This window comes from Bactrocera neohumeralis, unplaced genomic scaffold, assembly GCF_024586455.1.
Source record: "Bactrocera neohumeralis isolate Rockhampton unplaced genomic scaffold, APGP_CSIRO_Bneo_wtdbg2-racon-allhic-juicebox.fasta_v2 cluster09, whole genome shotgun sequence".
Lineage (NCBI taxonomy): Eukaryota > Metazoa > Arthropoda > Insecta > Diptera > Tephritidae > Bactrocera > Bactrocera neohumeralis.
Genome location: NW_026089622.1, coordinates 25195442 through 25220089, shown reverse-complemented (window position 1 = coordinate 25220089; position 24648 = coordinate 25195442). Strand labels below are relative to the sequence as shown.

Below are 24648 nucleotides of genomic sequence, written 5' to 3'. Positions count from 1 at the left end.
GGGCTAATAGGATCTCGTGGAAAAGCTTCTGCGAAAAAGTGGAAGGCTGTCACGAGTCCTCTAGATTCAGGCGAATCCTCGCGAAAAACCCTGTGTCCCTGGGGTCATGCTCACTTCCCTAGTAACACGTCCTCTATGGAGGTATCTCTCGGAGCGTTGCATGCTGACTACACAGCCTTTGTCGACCTTCTAGATGAACGTCACTTGACTTGGGCGATTAATGAGTTCAAACCGTTCAAGTCCTCGGGACCGGACGGCATCATACCAGCGCAGCTGCAGCAGGCTGCTAAGCTATCATGCGGCTGGTTGGCACCGATCTATGCGAGCTGCATCAGACTAGGTTACATTCCGGGGGCCTGGAGACGATTCAAAGTTCCGTTCTGGCAGGGGCTCTCATGTCACGGCCAAGGATTTCAGACCCATCAGCCTCTCCTCTTTTTTACTTAAAACTTTGGAGGGACTGATGGACTGGTATTTAAGGAGTCGCATTCCGAGAGACTACCTATCAGGAGCGCAATATGCGTATCGTAAAGGAAGGTCAGTGGACACTGCCTTGCACACTATCGTGTCGTGGCTTGAGGAAGCAATTGAGGCTAAGGACTTCGCAGTTGGGACCTTCCTTGATATCGAGGGAGCTTTCAACAATGTCCTGCCAGAGGCAGTCGTAACTGCTCTAGACGGTCTTGGGGTTGAATCGAACCTCAAGCACCTCATTTTCAGTCTTCTGTGCGACAGAGTGGTCGAAACAGAATGGGGCAGCGCGAGCGCGCGGCGGAGTGTGAGCAGGGGAACCCCTCAAGGAGGGGTTCTTTCCCCTCTTCTATGGATTCTAATTGTTAACGACCTTCTCAAAAGGCCAGAGGATCTTGGCTGCAAAGTTATTGCCTATGCAGACGATGTAGCACTTATGGTGAAAGGAAAGTTTCTAAGCACCGTGTATGAGTTGACGCAGGGATATCTCAGCATTGTAACAAAATGTATTCGCTTGCAACCGGCGGATACAGTGAAGTATTTAGGGCTCATCCTGGATAAGAAGCTTTCATGGAAGCCGAATATCGAGGAGAGAGCCAAAAAGGCATCGATTGCCCTATACTGCTGTAGAGGAGCTATTGGCAAGAGGTGGGGCCTCTCACCGAAGGTGGTACTCTGGCTCTATGACACCATGGTCAAGCCCATAATGTTCTATGGAGTCTTCATGTGGTGGAGGACTTTACAGAAAACCACACACAAAGAAACTTGTGAGCGTTCAACGAGCTGCGCTCATCAGCATGTGTGGTGCATTAAGGTCGACCCCAACCATTGCACTTAATGCAATTCTGAACATAACGCCGGTGGATATTGCCGGGAGGTGTGTGGCCGCAAAGGTGGCCATTAGGCTCAAGAAGTATGGATTCCTAAAGGAGCGGGTATCTGAACACTCGGATATCCTCACAAGCCTCGATTGCATACCGGATCATCTGGATCATGGAGTCGCCATATCGAACTCCGGTGGCTCCTTCTCTGCACATATACCGACGAGAGAGGTTTGGCAGGGAAGAAGCGTCTAACTTGAGAGAGGTGACCATTCACTCGGATAGCAGAGCGGCGATACTAGCCTTGAACTCATTCACAGTGCGTTCAGGGCTGGTCGAAGAGTGTCTGGCGTCACTGTCTCTGGCGACGAGAGCTTTTATTATAAGACTTGTATGGGTGCCGAGCCACAGCGGAATCGCAGGTAACTGCAAAGCTGATGAGCTAGCAAGGAAAGACACTCTAGAATCGCTATCGGTAGAATGGGAACGGGTAGGTGCTCCGGCATCCTCTTGTGTTCTACTACTAGATAGCTGGGCCTCGCGGCTGCTCGGTCAGCGATGGGCCAGCATTGGTACCTGCGCGGTCGCAAAAGCCTTTTGGCCAAAGATAGATCGAAGGAGATCTAGTGATCTCTTTGCCCTCAACAAGGCTAGCCTCTCATTAATGATGGGGGCTCTTGACGGGCCACTGCCCCATTGGCATACACGCTGTAAGACTGGGAATCTTACCGTACGCCGCATGCAGAAGCTGCTTGGAAGAAGATGCAGTAGAAACTAGCAAGCACTTCCTTCTTGACTGCCCTGCTTTTGGGAAATCAAGACTTAGGCACTTGGGGGCACATACCTTCAGACATCCCACCGATCTGGCGGGCATTGAAATTAAGCGCCTCTGCAAATTTGGATTGGATACTAAACGGTTTGCCGATCTCTAAGTTCGAACACGAGAGTTCGATTTTCAATGGCTTCACAAAGGACTACTTCTAGTCCATGTGCGATCTCTGATCAGCCGTCTTACCTAACCTAACCTAACCTAGAAAAACCACATTTCTAACAAAACGTCTCAAATACTTGACCTAGTAGGATCAGCTACATGGCGATAGAGCGGCTTAAACTTAAAGGAGAAGGAGCAACTTCTCTCCATTGCGATACATTGATGCACCAAGACTTACAAAAAGGTCTCTCTTATCGCTTTAACCCAAACGCGCTACTTCAGCCACGACATAGCATTACTAAAGGAATCAAAGCCTATTGATAAAAAGAGCTCAGTCTTAGTTCTAAACCCATTTCTAGACCTGAACGGTCTGCTTCGTGCGAATGGTCGGCGTGCTAATTCAACCCTAACGTCTAATGAACGCCACCCTATAATCATACCAGAGAGGTGTCCGTTTGCCACTTTATTTATTAGATATATCCACATACTACTGCTCCACGCTGAACATCGCCTCATGCAACGCCTCATATAAAGAAGTGCATTTTCATGTACAAAATCTGCACTATGCACTTCCACCTGAACGCTATTTTGCTCTGCCTTTCACCACTACAGTTTTCGATTTTGCTGGGCCTTTTCTGACAAAGGCGTTCATGCTAAAGACTCCTACCCTCATGGGCGTTAATGGAAAAACATTTATCGGAGCTCAAAAAGCTACCGAAAGACAATTCGTGGATTTCATAAAACAAGTTTCACCTGACATAGTCCAAAAATACGCTCCCAAGGCAAAAATACGCTCCCAAGGCAATTGGCAGTTTATTGCCCCAAGCGCTCCTCATATTGGTGGCTTATGGGAATCAGCTGTAAAAAGCTTCAAATCTCATTTTAAAAAGATAGCTGGCAACCACAAATTTAATTATGAAGAATTCACGACATTGTTAACTAGAATTGAAACCGTTCTTAACTCACGGCCTCTCGCTGCACTCTCGCAAGATCCCTCAGACTTTACTTCCCTCACGCCAGGGCATTTTCTTAAGGGAGCGCCCATTCTGGCCACACCTGAGCCAGGCGTGGAGTCGCTCTCCTTATTAAACCGTGGGGAAAGAATTAAGATTCTCCATCATGATTCCAGTCGCCGATGGAAATATGATTATTTAAAGGACCTCTCCAGAAGGTACCGATGGAAAATTAGATAAAATGCGCCTAAGATTGGAGATTGTATCTTATTCAATGACGATTGTCTGCACGCTACCGAATGGCGGCTTGGCCACATAGAGAAGCTCTACTACGTCTCCGCCGGTCAAATTCGCATAGTCGATCTCCGTACACAGTCGGGAACATTAACCAGACCGCTCGTTAAATTATGCTTTTTGCCAACCGCCGACAAAATCGAAACGTGACCGTCACTTATAAACAAAGAAACAAAAAATAAATAAAAATAACGCAACACTAGCAATACAAAAAAAATCGATCCACATGACGACTCACTCGTGCCACATTACCATAAGAATATATAGATGTATATTAGGGTTTTTTTTTTTTTTGAAGTATTAATTTTTTTCAGTTCCGTTACGAAATTTCCTTGGAAATACCCTAAGTAAAACTCCCTGAAAATTTTAGCCCTTAATGTTAACATTAAGAACTGGACCAAGGCCTGTAAAAATTTTCCATAGAAAATATACTACAATCGCGAGTTTTTATCTTTAAGTTCCTACAGACCAGAGGTGTTTTATGGCATCGCTTTGACTTTAGACGCATATTTCTCAGAATTTTACACCCTACAAAAGTGCCCAGTGCAACAAAGTCGTAACTCACACCAGCGAGGTAGTACGGGGATCTAAACCCGATTTTTCCAAGAATTTAGCATTTTTTTGTATATATGTATCTCGTAAATGACAAGAGCTATAGAAAAATGTACATGACAAATTTATAGGAAATTTTAATCGCTATCATTAATACTTCTCGAGATATTCGGCTTTTTAAGTAAGGTTTTATGGAATTTTTATAGATGGTATATATTAAAAAATCTACGAAAATTGCATAAAGCCTTACTTAAAAAAAATTAATAGTTCAAAAAAGAAAAACACCCTAATGTATATATATGTATGATAATTAAAATAATATTTCTTAACAGATCGTCTTCCCGGCACACGGCCATTGCCTGAATTTTCTGGCGCATACTCATCGAACACGCGAATGCACCACCGGATATCAGTGCCAGGTATGCATGCGTCATCATCACACGCTGCTACACAGCACTGCCGGACCCGACGTCGAGCGTCACTGCCAGCCGACGGCCCCCGCGACCGCAACCGCAAAGGCAAGCCTTCTCTTCGGAGGAGTCCCGCTTCTGGCGCCATCGTCATACCGCCCTACAAAAGAAGCGCCATCATAGGTCGCAAACCCGCCGTACAACAGGCCTCCGCAGCGTTGTAGCAACTCTGCAACAACTTCAGAGTCTACTAGGCTAAATAATGGCCTAGAGGAACTAGGATGTATAAATGAGCATCCTCCCCCGACATCATCAATTTAACCTCACAACACTGACAGACACCTTCACCATACTCACCATCACTGCTTACAACCCACATTCCACGTTACTCATGAGAGTACCACACATCGACACCCAGCTACACGTACACCAACCAACCACATCACATCATCTGATCCCACACACCAAAGGAAAAAAAGGGGCCGACAAGGAGATCCCACTTCACTTCGCTTTTGATCTTAGCCGTGATCTGTACGGGTGTGCGATAACCACTTCACACCAGGACATCAGCGTTGTTTTTAAATCTTATATACATGGTCCTTCGAGCCATTAACATATATGCTGCGCCAGTGCGAAAAGTTTGAGTTGAGGGAAGAACATCTCTCAGCAGTTTAAGATCTGCATTTACCAACGCACCTCCACTAAAACTTTTCAATCCGTATGCAGAAACAGAGGTTTATGATGATGCGTCAAAATTTGGATTCGGCGCAGTTTTACTACAAAGATACACACAATTCAGTTTAAAATAGTTAGCGATTGTAACGCTTTCGCTATGACGGTCAAGAAACAAGACGTACCAGACAGAATCATGAGGTGGGCAACGTACCTACAAGAATATTATTATGTGGTTGAACATAGGTCAGGAACTCGCATTAGAAACGTAAATGCTCTTAGTCGCGCCTATTGTTTATTAGTAGAAGACTCGTTAAAGTTTAGGATAAGAGAGGCGCAAATGCAGGGTGACTGGATAAGAGCAGGGCGGAAACTTGTGGAAGTCGAACCATACGAAATTTTTTTTAAGAAATTACTTACTATACAACGACCCTGTAAAGGAATTATTGGTAGTACCATCCAGTATGGATGCAGCAAAAAGAACACAGGAGCTAGTAGAAAGAATACTTACCAAACTTGGGCAAAAAAAATACAAAATGAAGCACCTTCTTGTGTAGAGTGAATAGTAATATGTAGATGCGAAAAGGTGTAAGAAAGAGGGTTCGTTGACACCAATCAAAAAAACTTGTAAACCATTGGATACTTATTATATTGATCATGTGGGTTCATTAACGGAAACACGGGAAAAGTATAATCATATTTTAGCCATAATAAATGTGTTTTCGAGATTCGTCTTGTTGTTCCCAACAAAATTAATCGGGGTGGAAGAGGTAATCAGTAAATAAGAGAAAGAATTCTCAGTTTCCGGCAATCCGAAGCGGGTTGTAACGGATAGAAGAGTGGCTTTTACGTCAAAGGGGTTTAACGAGTATTGAACTAAGGAGGGTATACCCAGCACAGGCAAAACGCGTTCACAGGACCGCTATTCCAATACTGTCTAAGAAATGTCAAAGTAACCCAACCCAGTGGTACACTCACATCACAAAAGTACAACAGTACGAAAATAGCTCTTTTTAGAATTCTTACAGGACTGAACATGCGAGTAGTAGGGTAATAGACTTACATGAAATTTTAAAAGATTTACAAATAGAGGAATTGAATTTAGAACGTGATCCATTAAGACAGAGCGCTTTTGAAAATATAGAGAAAGTACAAAACGGAAACTGTAAAACATTTAATCAAAAAACAAAAAAAAAACTGAGATTAGAGATTTGGTAGCCATTACTTTACTTCTGAATTGCCTACTTAGTTCGAAGTAGCACCTAATGGCAAGAGATATTCTGTGTTGGATTTCGAGGCTGACATTGTTGTTGCTGTTAATGCTGGTAAATAAGAAATTATTTACGCCTTCGAAGTTATGATTGTCAACAGTGACGTGGGTGTATAGCCGCTGGAGCGACTACTGTTTGTTTGATGACAGGAGATATTTCGTCTTGCCCTTGGCTGCCTTACCCTTTGTAGAGAAGCAAAACTAACGGCGTGGTTGTTTAGACCAATGATATCAATATCATCGGCGTACGCCAGCAGCTGTGCACTGGTAGCAGCAGCTGTGCACTGGATTTCGAGGCTGACATTGTTGTTGCTGTTAATGCTGGTTCCAAAATAATTATTAAGAAATTATCTATGCCTTCGAAGTTATGATTGTCAACAGTGACGTGGGTGCCTAGCCGCTAGAGCGACTACTGTCTTGCCCTTGGCTGCCTTACCCTTTGTAGAGAAGCAAAACTAACGGCGTTTTTGTTTAGACCAATGATATCAATATCATCGGCGTACGCCAGCAGCTGTGCACTGGTAACAGCTGCAAGATGGTACTTTCTCTATTTAGTTCTGCAGCTCAAATTATTTTCTCCAAAAGTAGATTGAAGAAATCACACGAAAGGGAATCGCTTTGTCAGACATCGCGTCACAAAGGCAGCTTTTTTCGTGCTGTCAAAAGCAGCTTTCAGTCTTTTCACGGGTTTTTTCCAAGATTTGGCGCATGGTGAAAATATGGTCGGTTGTTGACGAAAAATCTGTGTTTGAATAGCTCGACTGGTAATCACAGCAATTGCCCATTTGAAAAACAACATAGCGGGGGGGCTACTATGTTGGTTTTCAAATGGGCAATTGCTGTTCGAACTTTTTCATGGTCGGGCAATGGAATGTCTGCTCCATCGTCGTCGATTGGGGAATCGGGTTCGCCTTCTTCTGGCGTTATGCTTTCACTGCCATTCAGCAGGCTGAAGAAGTTTTCCCTTCATAATTTTAGTATACTCTGGGCATCGGTTAATAAATAATTTCTGGGACTTCTGCAAGAGTATATTCCGGTCTTGAAACCTTCTATTAGTCGCCGCATCTTTTCGTAGAATTTTCGAGCGTTATCCTTGTCGGCAAGCTTGTCAAGCTCTTCGTATTCACGTATTTCGGCCTCTCTCTTTGTTTGTCTGCAAATGCTTCTTGCTTCTCTTTTCGGTATCTATCCCATTTAGAACGTGCACATTGTAACGTTGCGAGGTGAAGTCTGTTTCCTCTCCGCTGCGATACGGCACTCCTCTCATACCAGTTGTTCTTTAATACTCGGCGACGGAGTCTCTCTCCCACCACGAATACCCCACCAAACTTGCGCTCTTTTGTATGGCCATTGCAGAAAATGCCACGAGGACCTTCTTTCCTTCCTTTTCCTGTCCATCGCGCAATTTCCCAATTAAGTGACTGGAGATTCCAGGTGCATGCCTTCAAATCGTAAACCTTAGTTTGTTTGCCATGGTCGTCATCAAAGGGGTGTCTATTAATAGCAAACAAAATTTTAACTGTTAAATGCCACAACCTCGTGTTTGATTTAAGTTCGCTTTCGTTATAACAGGTTAATTTAGAAGTTGTGGCCCTATCATCGGAAGGCACATTTATTTGAAAAATTCGATTTTTGTTGAACATAGTTCCCTTCAACTGTGATACACCAATCAAAGCGACCCTCGAACTTTCCTATATCATTTTTGCAGTGCGATTTGGCCTGTGTGCGCTCGGAAGTAAAAATCTGTCGACTGCGTGGATGTTTCAACATGAATCAAACCCAAATTGTTCAAGCACAAAGCACTTTCAAGCAACGGTTGCCCGTTTTTGTGAACAACTAGATATATCGCAACCATACCACTAGAACATCCCAGAAGAACAATAAATTCTGAGTGATACACAACCATATGGTTGCCAGTTGACTTTTAAGAAATCAGGAAAACCAACCGCCGGTGAGGATCGTTGTTCACCACGATAATGGTAGCTCTCACGCATCGACTGAAACATTTGCATTTTTGCGTACTCAAAACATGGATTGTTTCCGTTCCCGGTTATTGAGTTCAAAAACCATGTTTTGAAGATACATCAATCATGGTGGCAAAAATGTTTCCACAATTGGTTAAAACACATGCAAAAGCGTATAGATCTCAATGAAGAATATTTTGAAAAACAATAAAGTGATTAACGATGATTAAAATTTGTTTTTGTTCACTAATGCCTACATATAAGTATATAAGTATAGTATACAAGCAACCTACGTTTGTGAGGTAGTGATGTGCGATATCGCGATTTTTCTATGTCTGTGATTTCAGTGATTGCTATTTTTAAATCACTATGATTTTATATTATTTGTAAATTTATTATTAAAAGTTAAAAACGGCTTCGACGAAAAATGGGTTATATGTATTATGACAAATTGAGGAAAGCTCATTTCTGCTATTGCGATCACAAGCAACCTTATTAAGTTCTGCTGCTAAAAAACGCAGTTTCTCAAGCATTTTTAACTGTTACTGTTATGTCACGGTACAAAATCAGACCACATCGCATATATTGTAACTCAATGTCGAATTTCATCTTATTCTACCAATTTCCGGTATACAAACCAAGCACCAGTGAATACAACAACATAAAACTTTGCACGAATAGTGCCTTTGAAGGGTGCCCTTATATTCAAAAATCGAACCAAAACTATTTAAGACCATAGGGACCGAATATATTTACCCCTGTTTTTTCGAAAATTTCGGTCAATCCGTGAAATATATTATAGAGAATCAGGGTCTCGAAGAAGAGGAAGTAGATAATATTGGATATACTTTAACACAGTTTAATACAGAAAATATCCGAAACCTACGTTTGTAAGGTAGTGATGGGCGATATTTATACTAATATTCGATACTGTAACAAAGTGCAACATGCCCAGACATAATATACATTATATAGTGATCTCCGACTCTAAGCCGTTTAGGTTGCTCAAAATACTCGTATAAGATATTTTCATAAAATGAAGTTGACAAGGTTCCTTAAAAATTATGAAATTATAATTGACTATGAATGAAGATTGTCTAGACCCTTATGTAAACCTCATATCCGTAACATAATAAATACCAATTCGATTTTTTTTTATCAATTCTATATATTAAACTTAAATTCTTCCTTTATGTTTATGTCAAACTTGATTTGCCGGCGCTACTAAAAAAAAAAAAAACAAACAAAAAACTTCCATAGCGCGATAGAGAATGACGTTAAAAATTCACACAGAGACGATCCCTTAACAACCGAAATAATGGCCATTCACATTTTAATAAGCACATAAAATTAATTAAATTTGGGCATCGGAAAGATCAATTTAAAAAATTTGATAACTGACAGAACGGGAGAGTTAATTGTACTTATGTAATTGAAATTGTAATTTTACTGCAGCCCATCCCGATAAACAGCAATGCGGGACTTATTTTTTTCTATGTAAATAAAAATATTTCGTGTTCTTGACAAATCAGTAGAGAAGCAGGGTTTGCCCAGGTGAATGCCGGCTACTTTCGGAGTTTGTCCTCGACTTTTGTTTATTGTGGTAGAGAAAGCCACATTTAAAAGAAATTGCAGGGGTTCAACTTTACTGTATCTCATTTGGCCTTTCCAGTAAGAATGGTGGTCTGGACGATGTGCCGTCTCAGCTCTGTGATTGCGAATCAGTATGACAGGCACACTAACTTTTAGTTTCAACTTACGGGAGCTCTCTGACGGATTGAGGAAATTTAAAAACTCTACACTGTACTATATATAGCTGCTAAGCCTTGTAGCAGGCGTGTATCTCGTCTGTCGCGGTACTTTCCTCGATAAACGGTAATGTCTGCCGGATATCACCTGCCACTCCACCCATTAAGATTCGATTGCCCCGAATGTCATGCAAACTGCGATTTAGTGCTTCAACCGCTAGCTTGTGCGAAATATTGCATTCGTCCCTCAGGATCAATTTTCACCAATGAAACAAAGCACTGAGACTACTACTTTTGCTGATGTTGCAAATGGGCGTTTCTTCACTTTTAAGGTTTAGCAGAAGCTTGAATAATAAGTGTGAGGTTCTGCCACAAAGTTATGGCTTTTCCGGAAGACATAAGAGCCAGCGCACCCAATTTTTTATTGCGCAACTGTGTCAGCAGCAAGTTCAGTAAGAAAGTATTGCATTGCCCTCTGGAGCATCTAAGGAAAAAAGAACACTAGTTCGCTAGCTACTAGGTTTCTTATTAAATTGGAAATTTTTGCTCCGGTTTGGATGACCAACCCCATCTCTTGACATGCTTCTCGGAAAGTGACTTTTTCCTGTCTATCAACGATTTTGAGCGAGGCTTTCATACCAGACAAACCGTCGCACATAGGAGCTTTTGGTTTTAAAAAGGGGACAAAATTATTTAAAGTAACTTTATGAATAAATTTAATGAATAAGATTTAATGAATAAAATGCATGATTGAACATTTTATATTGAATATGTATATTTGAGTAGGGGGTAGTATCGACCAGATTTTATCTATTTTTGCTCATCCCACATACTACTAATATGCCACATACCCAAAAAATGTTCCCTGGGTTTCATTAAGATACCTTATGTACAATCACCAAACATATGGAACAACGTCAAATGAATGTTCGAAAATCTTGGTAAAAGTTATATGGGGGGAGGGTCAAGATTTCGTCCAATTGTCTCTATTTCAGACGCAAAAATGCACTGTTATGAATAAAACATGTTCTGCAATTTTCATTGAGTTGGCCCAAATATTGGCGGATATATCCAGCATAAAGTCACCTATAAGTTCGAAAATCTTTATATTATGTACATGGGGGCTCTGGAAAATATTGGCCCGATTAAACCCATTTTCGATATGGAGAAATTTTATTGTCAGGAAAGGGTTCTGTCTGAATTTCTATTGCATATCTCACATAATGACCGATATTTTCGATCAAAAGTCAACTATAGGTACAGGGGTCCACATATTCGGTACCTATGGGCTTAACATGTTTGGTTGGATTGGACAATTTTTGGTCAAAAGGTAGCATACTTTAAAGGAATTATTACCGCAAAATTGTATACCGTTTTATCAATTACTTCTTAATTTGTGTACAGGAAAGTGAAAAAATGAAATGCAATTTTAAATTGTATTATATGGGAAGCAGTTGTGATTGTAGTCCAATGTCGCTCACTGTGACATAGAAATATTAAAAGAATATCACGTTCTAAATTTAGTCGAAATCGGTTGTCCGGTTCGCGTCGTTTTAATTAAAAAAAAAATAAAGCAGTACTCATTTTATGCAAGTGACCAACCTAATTCAACGCGTTTTTTTAACAGGGGGAAAGAAGGAGAAAATGTTTAAGCTTATGTGTTAAGTTTGTCCAGTCATTATAGTAAGTTCACCTCGGAATTCCATATATACCCTAGTATACCCTACCATATGTAGGTTTTGAGACAACTTTAGGGTGTCAATATTCAAGTATTTACAGTCTTATAAATGGGTATATCGAATTCCGAGATTCTTACCTAATTTAAGCTTAAATGACTGGACTAAGTAGAAACCTTGTAGTTTAGTAAAAAATTTCAAAAAAATTATTTTTTTTTTTAGTTTTTTTGATGATTCATTGTTTTCCCGGAAAAAACAAACTAATACATCACCTAAATTAATCTTTATATTAAGAATATTAAATTCGTACCATGTTGTCCAGAATCCATAAAAAATATTTTCCAGAATACACTGAACTCAACACAAAAAAGCACTTGCAATTTCGAGAACAATAGAGAGTATCGCGAAGAAGGACGTGCGTACTGAACGAAGTCTAAGTTCCGACTACTTGTGTGGCAATATAGTAAGCAGAAGGTAATAATTTAATCCATTTATTGTATTACGGTTATTTAGGTACTAAAAAATCAAGTTTGAGTAGCATCGTTGTAGTTTGCAATACTCACTCTTGTCCGGGTTTTAAAGGTAAAGGTGTGCGTCGACGGGTGCTTTCTGCTCGCAAAGTGTCCATTCTTTTTACTGTTCTGTTTCGCACGGTGAAATATGTACATATGTATGTATATGTATTTACATATATATCTGATAGCCCGGACCGACCTGCATAACTTCACATTTATGGGAGCGTTCAAAATTTTGGAAAGCCGCCATGAGTATAAGACCACACAGCTATTACCCACAGACGCACTTTCCGCGGTGTCTCCCATATTAATACAAATATCTTTCCTGGGGCGCCTTACGTCTATGAAACGGTTAATTTCCTTTTTTTTATATTTTTTTTTGTTAATTTTCCATCCTTCATGCAAGGGGCCGTGCGGTTCAGAATTCCGCATGGCCCGTGATCAAGCTAGTAAGGGAAGCCATCAGTTTCAACTACAGAAGGATTTTCAATTGATAGAATTCATTCGGGCTGACATCGTTCTGCAATTGCGTTTTGGGAGTGAACAAAGCTATCGGCGCTCTCTCTCCATCTTTACATACACACCCATTAGGAATTGCGATAGTAGTGTCCTACAGCGTAGCAAAAATGACAATTCTATGAAATGAGTAAAAATCCTTGCAGGTTACTCTTTATTTGCATTGGTTTGAAGGATATTAAAGCAATGTCCCTCTCAATCCTTTCAGCAAATTAAAGAGTCGAGTCATCATACTTCCGTAACACGATACCTCTCCGTACTGTGGGTTCAGCACCCGCACACACAACTACCGACTCGACGGTCGTCGGTGGCGTAGAATTCCGATTTCTTTGGCGCCGCGATTTGAAGGTACCGTTGGAAAGAAGAAGTCCTCCTGATTAAAAAATATAAGGGTTATAGGTACCCCAAACGCTTAGTTTACGAGATATTCGACCTTAAAGTTCAAAAATTCGCAAAATTCGAACATTTCAAGAAGCTATTTTTCTCTTCAAATTAATTAAATTACACTATAATCTTTTAAAAAAATCCACATTTTACACTTTTAGCAGGTTTTTTATTTAAAAAATCTTTATTTTAAAAATTACATTTTACACTCGTTTGAACCTCATTTGTTTACCAAAAATTACGAAGAAATGGAGCGCTGCCATGTGATGACAAGGCAATTCGCTGAAATATGTATGTATAAATTTCATAGCGAAAACTTAAATTTTGTTTGAATATTGGATATAAAGTAGTTATATTTTTTGGTTATTATATCTGTCAGCGATTTCTATTTATTTTTTATGATACATTGGTTTGTATTTTAGGGGACGATATATATATCATTATATTTAAAATATGAGTTTTGGATATAAAGTGGTTATATTTTACGGTTATCATGCACTCATATTGAAACAAAATTTGAGTTTTAGATATAAAGTATTTATATTTTTTGGTTATTATGCACTCAAACTCATATTTTAAATATAATATATATATATATATCGTCACCTAATATACAAACCAAGGTATCATAAAAAATAAATGGAAATCGTTGACGGAAATACTAATCAAAATTTATCAATTTTATAACGAAAACTTAAATTTTGTTTGAATATGAGTGCATAATAACCAAAGAATATAACCACTTTCACCACTGTGTAACAAAAAGTCAATATATTTTTTTATTTTTAAAGCAGAAAGGAGTACTACGCGAAAGTACTTCAGTCACCCCGGGTATTCGCTCGGCCAGAGTTATTTTTTTAGAGCGCGGCCGAAGGCCGCCAACGCAGAAAGGAGTACTACGCGAAAGTACTTCAGTTACCACGGGTATTCGCTCGGCCAGGGTTATTTTTTTAGAGCGCGGCCGAAGGCCGCCAACGCAGAAAGAAGTACTTCGCGAAAGTACTTCAGTCACATAAATTACGTAAACCTTTTCAACGATGAGTGTGCTAAGTGATTTTTAAATTAATAAATTTAGGTAAAATATAGCAAAATAAAAGTGAAATGTAAGCTTATTTCAAAGTTTACAGTGTGTATTTAAATATCCAAAGTAAAAAATGTGAAAAAATTTTGTGAAACATAGAGAAATAACATGTTTTCTTAGTGCAAATTTTTGAACTTTTAATGATGAATATTTTAAAAAATATTAGCAATTTTTACATTATTTTTGGATATTCCTCCTCTGGAGAAGCTCTCCTATCCGTACATACCCCATTTGTACGGAAATACGGTTTTTCACCCCTCCGCCAAAGTAATCGGAATCGTGCCGCAAGACATCGCTATCGCAGTTATAGCCGAGTTAACAACTGCGCGAGTTAATACACATATCTTATCTGCACTCAGACGGCATTCAACTAACCTTCAGACATACTATAACTATTTATCTTCAATAAAAAAACCACTTAACCTTCAGATTTATGGGCACGGTCATACTCAACCTTCATATAAGCTAAAATTACAAACTTATATTTTACAGCGAGCAATCACCAATCAGAGGACTACAGCACAGCATCAATGCAGTCTACAAAGAATTGTTTATAAACCAGAGCAAATGAAGTTTGTGCGTCTTTTATCATCATTCGTTTTTGTGTCTATACTTAATTAAATACTTAAGTTTGCAATCGTTTGCAATCATTGTATCAACAAAGAAATATAGTAATAAAAGAACATTTACCTTTAAGAAAACTAAATAGAAATATTTCTTATTCTCAAAGGATTTAGAATATTTAACTCGGCAGTCGTTTCTTCTTTTCCATCTGGTCTTTCCAACAAAGTGGAGGTCTTCATATTCTTCTGCTTCTAAATCTAGTGGTTTTGTCTGCAGCTATTCGTAAGGAGGTTGAAATGCCGTCCCACAGGTCTCTTATACCGCGGTACGGACGAGTGCTCTCAGAGAGCTGGAGTTCAAGATGAATAGAAAGTCGTTCGCCTGTCTGTTGTGATAGCAACTTCTCGACTTCGAACCTTTCTTGAGTTTGTTGAATTTACGGACGGTTGTGTCAAAGATGCCTTCTTTGCCCACCCTGGCGTTAAAGTCGCCAATGACGATTTTGACATCGTGGCGGCGCAGATCTCATAGGCTCATAGCATGCAAATCAGCGATTGTGGAAGAAATTAGCTTTGATGCGGATTGTGGCTAGATGTTTATCCACTGGGGTGAATGCCAGTACTTGGCGACGGAAGCTTTCTTTCCCACCACGAATCCAACACCGAATTTGCGCTCCTTTATATGACCATTGTAGTAAATACCACAAAGACGTACTTGGCTCAGTTCTTGTACCGTCTATCGCATTTGTTGGACGGCGGTGATCATTTACCTTTACGAGGACATCAAACGACTGGGCGGCGGCACCTTCCCAATTAAGGGACCGGACATTCCAGGTGCATACCCTCAAATCAAAATCGTTATCATGTTTTCAGGGGTCATTATCAAAAGGTAGGGGTCACTTATCCGAGGCTGTTGTTTCCTTTTCATGGGTTGGGTTTCTTACGTGGTGGGTCCCAAAATCAGCGCAAAACCCTGTGAGGGGATATTTCGCCTTCTCACTTTTGCTCGCCTTTAAACGGATGTTTTTTTGGTTACCTTTAGACCTTTATTTATTATTTCTTTTATTTCAGCCATATTAAGTTCCGCTTTTATTCGTCGGCAACTCATGTGACGATTTGTTGCTTGATGCTAAGTACGGCGCTTGTTCCTGTTATCAATGGTACATACATGACCACTGCGTCTAGTAAAACTATAGTTATGTGGATTTTTGCAGAAAATGCATTATGGCGTTCCTAAGTCTCTTTACATAAAAAATAAACGCTTCTCAGCAAATAATTCGGTTCCATGTTGCATTTTCTTGGAAACTCAAAAATTTAAAAATTACTGCTTCTAAACGTTTTGGGATCGAGTCAATCAGCATTAAGCTAAATTGTCATTTCAGTTGTATTAACTTACATCCAAAGTTAAAGCTGAGTTCATCCGGTTGGTCGCGTGAGTCACTGTACATTAGTAAGGTGATTTATTTGATTTGACAATTTTATTAAAATTTCTTCTTTTTCGTTTGTATTTTTTATTTTAACTTTGAAGTTAATATATACATATAATTAATTTATGCATGAGGAATGCAATTATGCTATTAATATTATTGTAGTAAATGTCCACCATACAGGAGTTCTGTTTATTTCCTGTTTCATGGGGATTTAGAATATTAACATTGTTTATCAATCATCCTGGTCAGGTGTACTTGAAATCCATTTCCATACTGTACCTAATTCATTAATACCTCTTTTTGATCCATTGTTATCAGTTTTTAGTTGTTTTAAAAAAGTTTCTATTGTTATCATTTATGTTAAGTTTGTTTGCATATTGTTTTATCTTTAACGCCCAATCAGACAGTTGCCTAATTTGGGCTAAATTTTCCCTCTAATTTCTATGCGCCCTATTTCAATAATTGCACTCTGATTTTCAATAATTGCACCCTGATTTTTGATAATTTTGTCTATCTTGGAAACAGTACTAAAATCAACAACAATGCCAGTTTCGAAATCCTACTTTGAACTGAGTAGACAATTGAAAAGTAAAGTCCTCTTTCGACGAACAAAGGCCAAACTCTACGATTCACTCATCATCTCCGTCCTGTTATATGGTACAGAAGTATGGGCGATGACAACAGCAGATGAGTATAAATTGTTCGGCCAATTAAAGGGAAACGGTTACGCTGGCTTGGTCATGTTATCCGAATGGATGAAAACACTCCAGCTTTGAGAGTATTTAACGCCGTGGGAAGCAGAAAAAAAAGGACTTGCTTTGAACTTTCAATTGGTATCACGTTGCGAAAAGAAGAAACGACTGGGGCGCTGTTGTTAAGGGGGTATTCTTGTCTAGGATTTTGAAAAAATCGATTTTTTTTTGCATATCTTGAAAGTTTAGACTTTCATATGACTTTGGAAGGATTTTTCAAAATTCGATTTATTTTCGGAGATACAGTCGATTTTGTGACGTGGTGTCCGTGTTCACTAGAATTGTCTCCTAAACTTTAAACGCGTTTTTCTCAAAACCGATTTTTTTGGAACGATATCCACGAGTTCTCAGGTTCTACTTGACCGATTTACTTGAAATTTGTAAAGTCTTTTTTATAAGCTTTTCTATGGTTGGAACTAGCCCCATCCCCTAATTTTTATTTTTATTACGTTTAAAAAATTTGAAATAGTCAGAAAAAGTGATCCGAAAAACCTTTTTTTTCAGGCAGTCACCATTTTGTGAAAAAAATTTTTTCCCACTTCTCCGTAGTTCCGGCCATTGCGACATTATTCTAGATTAATAATTTTTTTTTTTTTGGTTTCAGATAACTAGGAGGGTTGAAATCATGGGTATGGTCACGTGGAAATTTTTAGAGACCCCCCACTTCGACAGCTCATAATTTTTGAAATATTTCCCTTTTTTTACTTTTTAAGTTTTTTCTGTACTCTTCCAAAATTAACAAAAAACTAATAAAAAATGGATGGTAAAAATATTAATTGCCTTATTTCTACGACACTTTAAAAATTACCTGAAATTCATGCTTCTAGACCAGAATACCCCCTTAACTCGGCTATAATCGCGTAAGCGGTGTCTATGCCAGTAAAGAAGAAGAAGTTTTAATGAATACGGATATTTCTTCTGGTTTATTTGCCACCACTCTATCAAATTGAAAGATTCAGTCATCTTAACTACTCCTCTGTTATATCTTTCTTCTCAGTCATCGACTATCTCTCGTGCCGTAAAGACGTCTTTTCTTCTTTCACTTACGCAGTATTTTTTCTTAATTTCATCGACTACCTAATTCGCTTTTCACCGCTCGCGAGTGCTCTATTCCTTTCATTATTCGTGTTTACATTGCTCACTAGCAATCCAACCTCAAAAACATAATTTTTACACGTGTACGATGGCTCCAATGCCATCAAACATCAGGGAGAATCGCTTCTCTATACTTGACCCGGGACCTAAAAGAAAAAAACGCAAACCTCCAATAACTGTTCAATTAGAAGATTTCCCATGTCTTCCCGAAAAAAAGCAGACGACCCAAAATTTATTGTGATTGAAGCTACTGATCCGTCCAGACCTGTTGCATCTTACTCATGCTTCGCAATACATCATGCCATCAAGCAAATTAGCAGTGAAGTGCATAACATATCCACTCTTCGTGATGGAAAGCTGTTACTTCTGGTAAAGAATAACAAAATAGCCGACAAATTTCTAAGGGCGAAACAATTGGTAGGAGTGTGTCCCATATTAGCCACGCTACACGCATCACTCAACCAAGTGAAAGGTACCGTATACGCTCCTTTTCTCAACAATGTGGCAGAGGAGGAAATTATTCAAGAATTATCCCCCCAAGGAGTGGTCGAAGTTTATAAATTTAAAAAATATATCGATGGGAAATTATTACCATCGGGAGTGGTTTTGCTCACTTTTAATCTTTATAATTTACCCAATAAAATCGATATCGCCTGGTGCAAAGTATTTGTTCGCCAATATATACCCCTCCCCATGCGTTGCAAATCTTGTCAGATTCTTGGGCATACAAAGAATAAATGCCAACGCTCTCTTCTTTGTGAAAACTGTTCACTCCCTCCTCATTCTCCTTCCGACTGCGCTAATTGTTTCCAAGCACACCCGTTCTCTTCCAAGGAATGCCCAAAATTTGTACAAGCTAAAGAAATTTTAAAAATCAAAACTACTAACAAGTGCTCAATGCGGGAAGCTACAAAAATATACAAACAACAAGCAAACGTAATAAACTCTTCCAAAAGCTCATATGCCGACATTGCATCCACTGCAAACGCAAGCAAAACCAGTAGAAACTATAGCACAGTCACAACAAACAACACAATCAACTCCACCAACACAACAATTTACGAAAACAACAATAATGCCAATAAAAACAACTTAAATAAAACACAAGCCAATATTGACAACTTAGACCTTTCCCACATATCCAGTACTCCTAGCAAACAAGCCAACATACCAGACTCCCCGAAAGTAGAATCTTATACAGCAATAAAAACAAATAAGAACATTCCATCAACTATCAACATAAACAAACAAAATAACTCTTCCAACTCTCCGGTTTTGGAAATCTCACATCCAATCACAGATCAAAACGAAATAGAAACAAACTATAATATAAATCCACCTCTTCAATCAAACTCACCATACTCTTTCTCTCAACTCCAATCATATTATCAACCTCTTCCAACTCTCTCTCAAGTTCTCGCTACTCAAGAACAAAACACATCTAAAAACGAAATGCTAGATTAACGAAACACTTCATACACGACTATTCACATGAATACATATTCTCACGTTCTGCTTCCCTCTCATTTTTATCAATGGTGTTAAAAATAATCCAATGGAACATGAATGGATATTGGAACAATTAGCATGAGCTACATTTACTTGTTAAAGAAGAGAACCCAGATGTGATATGTATTCAGGAAACTCACATCCCAATAACAAATATCCAAAAAACATACTTTCCCAAACAATACACTGGCTACTTTTTTAATTTAAACAACATACAAACTAACAAACAAGGAGTTGGTATATTAGTTAAAAGACATATACCTCATGAAATTTTTAATATTACTTCAACGTTGTCTACCATATCAATCAAATTAAAACTCAGCCATCCAATTTGTGTTGTTAATACTTACATTACCCCCCCAGCAAATCTTTAACGAATCCGACCTAAAGTGTATATATCATTAGCTTACCAAACCTTTCCTATGGGTTGGCGACTTCAATGCTTGGAACCCACTTTGGGGCTCTCCCAAATCAAATCCAAGGGGCTTAATAATTGAAAACTTTTTAACAAACCACCAATTATCATTACTTAATAATGGCGCTCCCACCCACTTTTCAACTCATTCAACGTTCACCAATGTAGACCTCTCCTTTTCTTCTCCCGAACTGTCTCCGAGAATCAAAGGTAGTGACCACTTCCCAATTTCAATCAATATTGCTACAGTCCTACATCCTACAAAATACACTTACCTCCCCCGATTTAAGACAGACTTAGCTAACTGGGACAAATTTCAAGCAGAAATATTAAATACTATGAAACGCTCGCCTACAGGCAATATAAACCAAGAAACCTCTTTTATTACAAAAACTATACGCTCGGCAGCTTACAAATCAATTCCCCAAAGTACAAGAAAAATTTCTAAAGACTCTCCCATTTGGTGGAATAAAGAACTTCAAAACCTTCGCACCCAAAAAATTGAATGCTGGAAGACTCTAAGAAACTCCATAACGGATGCAAATATAATGAACTTCAAAAAATCGAATGCTCATTTCAAAAGGGCGGCCAAAGCAGCCAAGAGAAAGAATTTTGAAACTTTTACCTTGCATATTTCATCTTCATCAACCTCCAAAAAAATTTGGCATGACGTCAAACTTCTAACCAGTATCCCACACTCCCATATAGCAGTTATTCAATCCGTGGGAACATTTCTATGCGACTCCACAGATATTGGAACAGCTTTTGCACAACATTGGTCTCAATATTCAGTTGACGGCAACTTTTCTGAAGAATACATCCAGGAAAAACATCGTTGGCTTTCCATGCACTACGCTCCTACAAATCTTTCCTTATCGGCAATTCACTTAGACAATATGATAACATACTGTGAACTGGAATCCGCACTCGTACATGCCAAAGGCAAAACACCTGGCATCGATCGTATCGTAACGCGTTGGCGTTCACGCAGTACTGAGCCAACTTGCAAACTGGAAGGTTGGTTCAAAAGCTTTTATGATAATAAAAGCGTTTATGATCCACCGACAGTTCAGAGTTCGTGTTAACAATACTTTTTCCGAGGTAAACCCTCTTAACAACGGTATACCCCAAGGCTCCCCCCTATCCGTAGTACTATTCATTATAGCGTTTGATAAACTCACCGATATCTGCCTAAATATAAAAAATATTAAAATAACTATGTATGCCGATGATGCTTTTATTTACACTAATTTGAAAGATCCGCATGCAACTAATGATGTTTTCAATGAAGTACTTACGAAATTCAAAAAATGGGGTTCACTTTCCGGAGCATCTATCTCAACTTCTAAATGTAAATTATTACATATTTGTAAAAAAAAAGAGATGTTCATACCCAAATTTAATTTTTGACAATACTTTAATATCAGGTGTAAATAACTTAAAAATATTAGGAATATATTTTGACAATAAGTTTACATTTAAGAATCACTGTATTAACCTTAGAAAATCGCTTTCCAGTAGACTAAACATAATTAAGTATTTATCTAGCAAACGGTTATTTATACATACAAATACACTTATTAATATTACAAGAGCCATAATACTCTCTAAAATTGACTATGGCCTACCGATTTACGGTTGGTGCTCGAACACAAACATTAAGCAGTTGGAGGCTCCATATCACGCCGCAATTCGTCGTAGCTTAAACGCCTTTTCTACATCACCAACTAAATGTATCTTAGGAGAAAGTGGCTTACCGTCAATAAAGGAAAGAGTTTACGAAAAAACGATACAACTTCTTCCAAAAATACTTAATTTTCCAAACACTGGCATTTAGAAATGTATAACGCTTACTGCAAAACACAAAAGGAGTTTTCAACTTAAATCTACCCTCCGCCGCTGTCTTCGAGTTTGCAAAAATTTTAAACATTCCTATCCCATCTAAATTTTATACAACCAACACTCAACCTGAATGGCTGATTAGTGATGTTTCAATAGATACATCTCTGCATAATTTCAAAAAATCCACCCCCAGTAACACAGTTTTTCAACAAAACTTCTTAGAACTAACCAACATCTATAAGAATAAAACGTGTAAAGAAATTTTCACAGATGCGTCCAAATTAACAAACACTGCCTATGCTGTAACCACAGCTTACGGGACAACTATTACTGGCGGAATTCTTCCATCATATTCGTCCGTATTTACCGCCGAGGCAATTGGAATATATATGGCATTAAAATATGCTATCTTACAAAAAGGCAAATTCCTTATTTGCTCCGACAGCATTTCCTGCTTGAACGCCATAAGCAACATACGAAATAATTCCATAGTAATATCTAAAATTAGAGATATTTGCATTAAACATAAACGAAAAATAGCGCTTCCGTGGGTGTCAGGTCACGTTGGCATTCCTAGGAACGAATATGCGGACAACGCGGCAAGATTCTTCGAATCTGCCCCCACTTTTCTCAACGAGGTGCAAGACCAAAATGACCTCAGTAAAATGTTACGCAGACACATACATACATATATGAAAAGAAAGTTGCAGACTGGAAGAAATTTAAACACAAATACGCAATTCTAAACAAACTGCGCGAAAAGGTACGCTACCCCAACAACATCTCAAGACAGCAAGCAACAATTTTTACTCGATTAAGGATCGGACACAGGCAAATCACTCACCAACATCTTCTTGGCGGCAATCCTATACCATCCTGCCCTTTCTGCCCCAGCACATTATCCATGGAACATATACTCAATATCTGTCCAGCACTAGAGAGTATTAGGCAAAAACACTTTAATTCTAGTAAATACCAAACATTGTTAAATACTCCATCTTTCGCAAACATTGTTAATATATGCAATTTTCTAAAAGAATGTAATTTTTATAATAAAATATGAACTTTGGAACTTTATACAATTATATCGGAGGCGATGGCCACAGTAGCTTGTACTCCTTCCTTACTATTAGGTTTAATATTCTGTATATTTTTCCTAATAAAATAATAATAATAATAATAATCTTTCTTCTTCATCTTTTCGGAATTATACAGATGGCTTAAGCAAATTTGAGAAAAATAATGTATAATTGCTTTGGAAATCATTTGTTCAAAGACACTTAAATTAAAAGGAAAACGCGATGTCTTTTCCGGTTATGTAGAAGTTGATGCATTATATTGAATTTGAGAAATGAAAAAATTCTATATACTATGCAAATCATTTGGGTGCATGTTTATAGCAGGCGGGTGTAAAAAACAAACAGCTTTTTGCCATAAACTTAAATTGGCCACCCAAACTTCGGAAATTTTTTGTTTTATGTTCGTTTTTAACATCTATTACAACTCTCTATCATCGCTATTATATTTTATTATTGTTTTAAATATTTTCGTATTTCTAATAAAACTTCAACCTATTTTTTTTATATTTAAAATATTAAATAAATAAACAAATATGTACCACTTTGGTCAACCACTTTTTCCATTTTTTCGCTAGAGACATTATTCCCTCAGATAATAAAGGAAAACAATGTTTTGTTCTCGAAGGTAACTTTATTAATGAAGAAACAGTTCGAATAAAGGTTTATAATGAGCAAAACTTACAATTAGAATCCAAAGTGAGAGTATGGAACAATCTCCTGGTTTGTTGTTGTAATAACTTAAATCTATAATACAAAGTAATAAGCTAATAGTGAGAGAATTCGTTGTTATTGTAATTAAAGAACTTTAACTAAAATGCAATGACAAGAATGAGTTTGGTCAATGACGTGAGAGATTAACTTAAGCTTAATATAAGTTGTTGGTAGTAAGGGCAATAGTATGTGACTCCTCCACCCTTAAGATATTTACGGCCTCGTAAATTAAAAAAACGAACTTAAATTAACTAAAAAAAATTTTTTCGCTATGTGGACATTATTACGCATACTTATACTAGCTTAACTTATGTATTTAATTTAAAACCTATTAATTTTGAAATTTATACCGCCTTTTACATTGAGCTTTATAATATTTAGTTTTACGATTATTTGATGTATCGGTAACATAATTTCCATATTTCTTGTAGTCTAGAAGTTTTTTGTATTTAGGTTTATTTTTGCCAATTTCTCTATTACATACAATATTGTCGACCTGTTCAACAGGTTTGGTATTTTTCTTTTGATTCAATTTCTCAATTCTTTCAATTTTCTCGTTTTCGTATATTTTGCACAATTTATCAATTTCAACTTTATCAAAATTTTTAACAATAAAGTCAATAGGTCTTTTTTTGGTTGTAGAGTGGATAGTGTTGTTGTAAAAGGTAAATATTTTAAAAAGTTTGTCATCTATATCTAAGTTTTTATTATCCTTATCAGCTTCTAAAAGTCTTAAATGTTCGTTTAATGTCCCGTGAAGGCGCTCTATGTCCGAGTTTCCAGTTTTGTAATATGCTGTAGTAGTGTGTGTGTCTATATTGTGTTCTTTTAAAAATAAACGTACTGCGCTGTGTAAAATGCATCGCTCGTTGTCAAAGATTATTTTGTTCATTTTTCCCAAATGTTGTATGCGTTGCTTTAAAGCTTCTAGGATGGCTACCCAATTCCTATCATTCAGCTTATGGAACGTGGCATACTTTGAAAACTTATCAAT

The 24648-nt window shown here is 38.1% G+C and overlaps 2 protein-coding genes across 2 annotated transcripts in view; both read left to right on the top strand.

Moving 5' to 3' along the window:
* Window positions 1–24648, top strand: part of LOC126764112 (uncharacterized) — a 423412-nt gene that overhangs the window by 289685 nt on the left and 109079 nt on the right. The window lies entirely within an intron of this gene.
* On the top strand, window positions 12029–23026 carry LOC126764072 (myosin-G heavy chain-like). The gene is made up of 2 exons (XM_050481844.1): window positions 12029–12236; window positions 14751–23026. The coding sequence occupies exon 2, from the start codon at window positions 18297–18299 to the stop codon at window positions 19560–19562; it is 1266 nt and encodes a 421-aa protein (XP_050337801.1). The 5' UTR covers window positions 12029–12236; window positions 14751–18296; the 3' UTR covers window positions 19563–23026.

Bases quoted from the DNA above. Each gene is read 5' to 3' on its own strand.
- LOC126764072 (XM_050481844.1), top strand. From the start codon at position 18,297: ATGTCTTCCCGAAAAAAAGCAGACGACCCAAAATTTATTGTGATTGAA.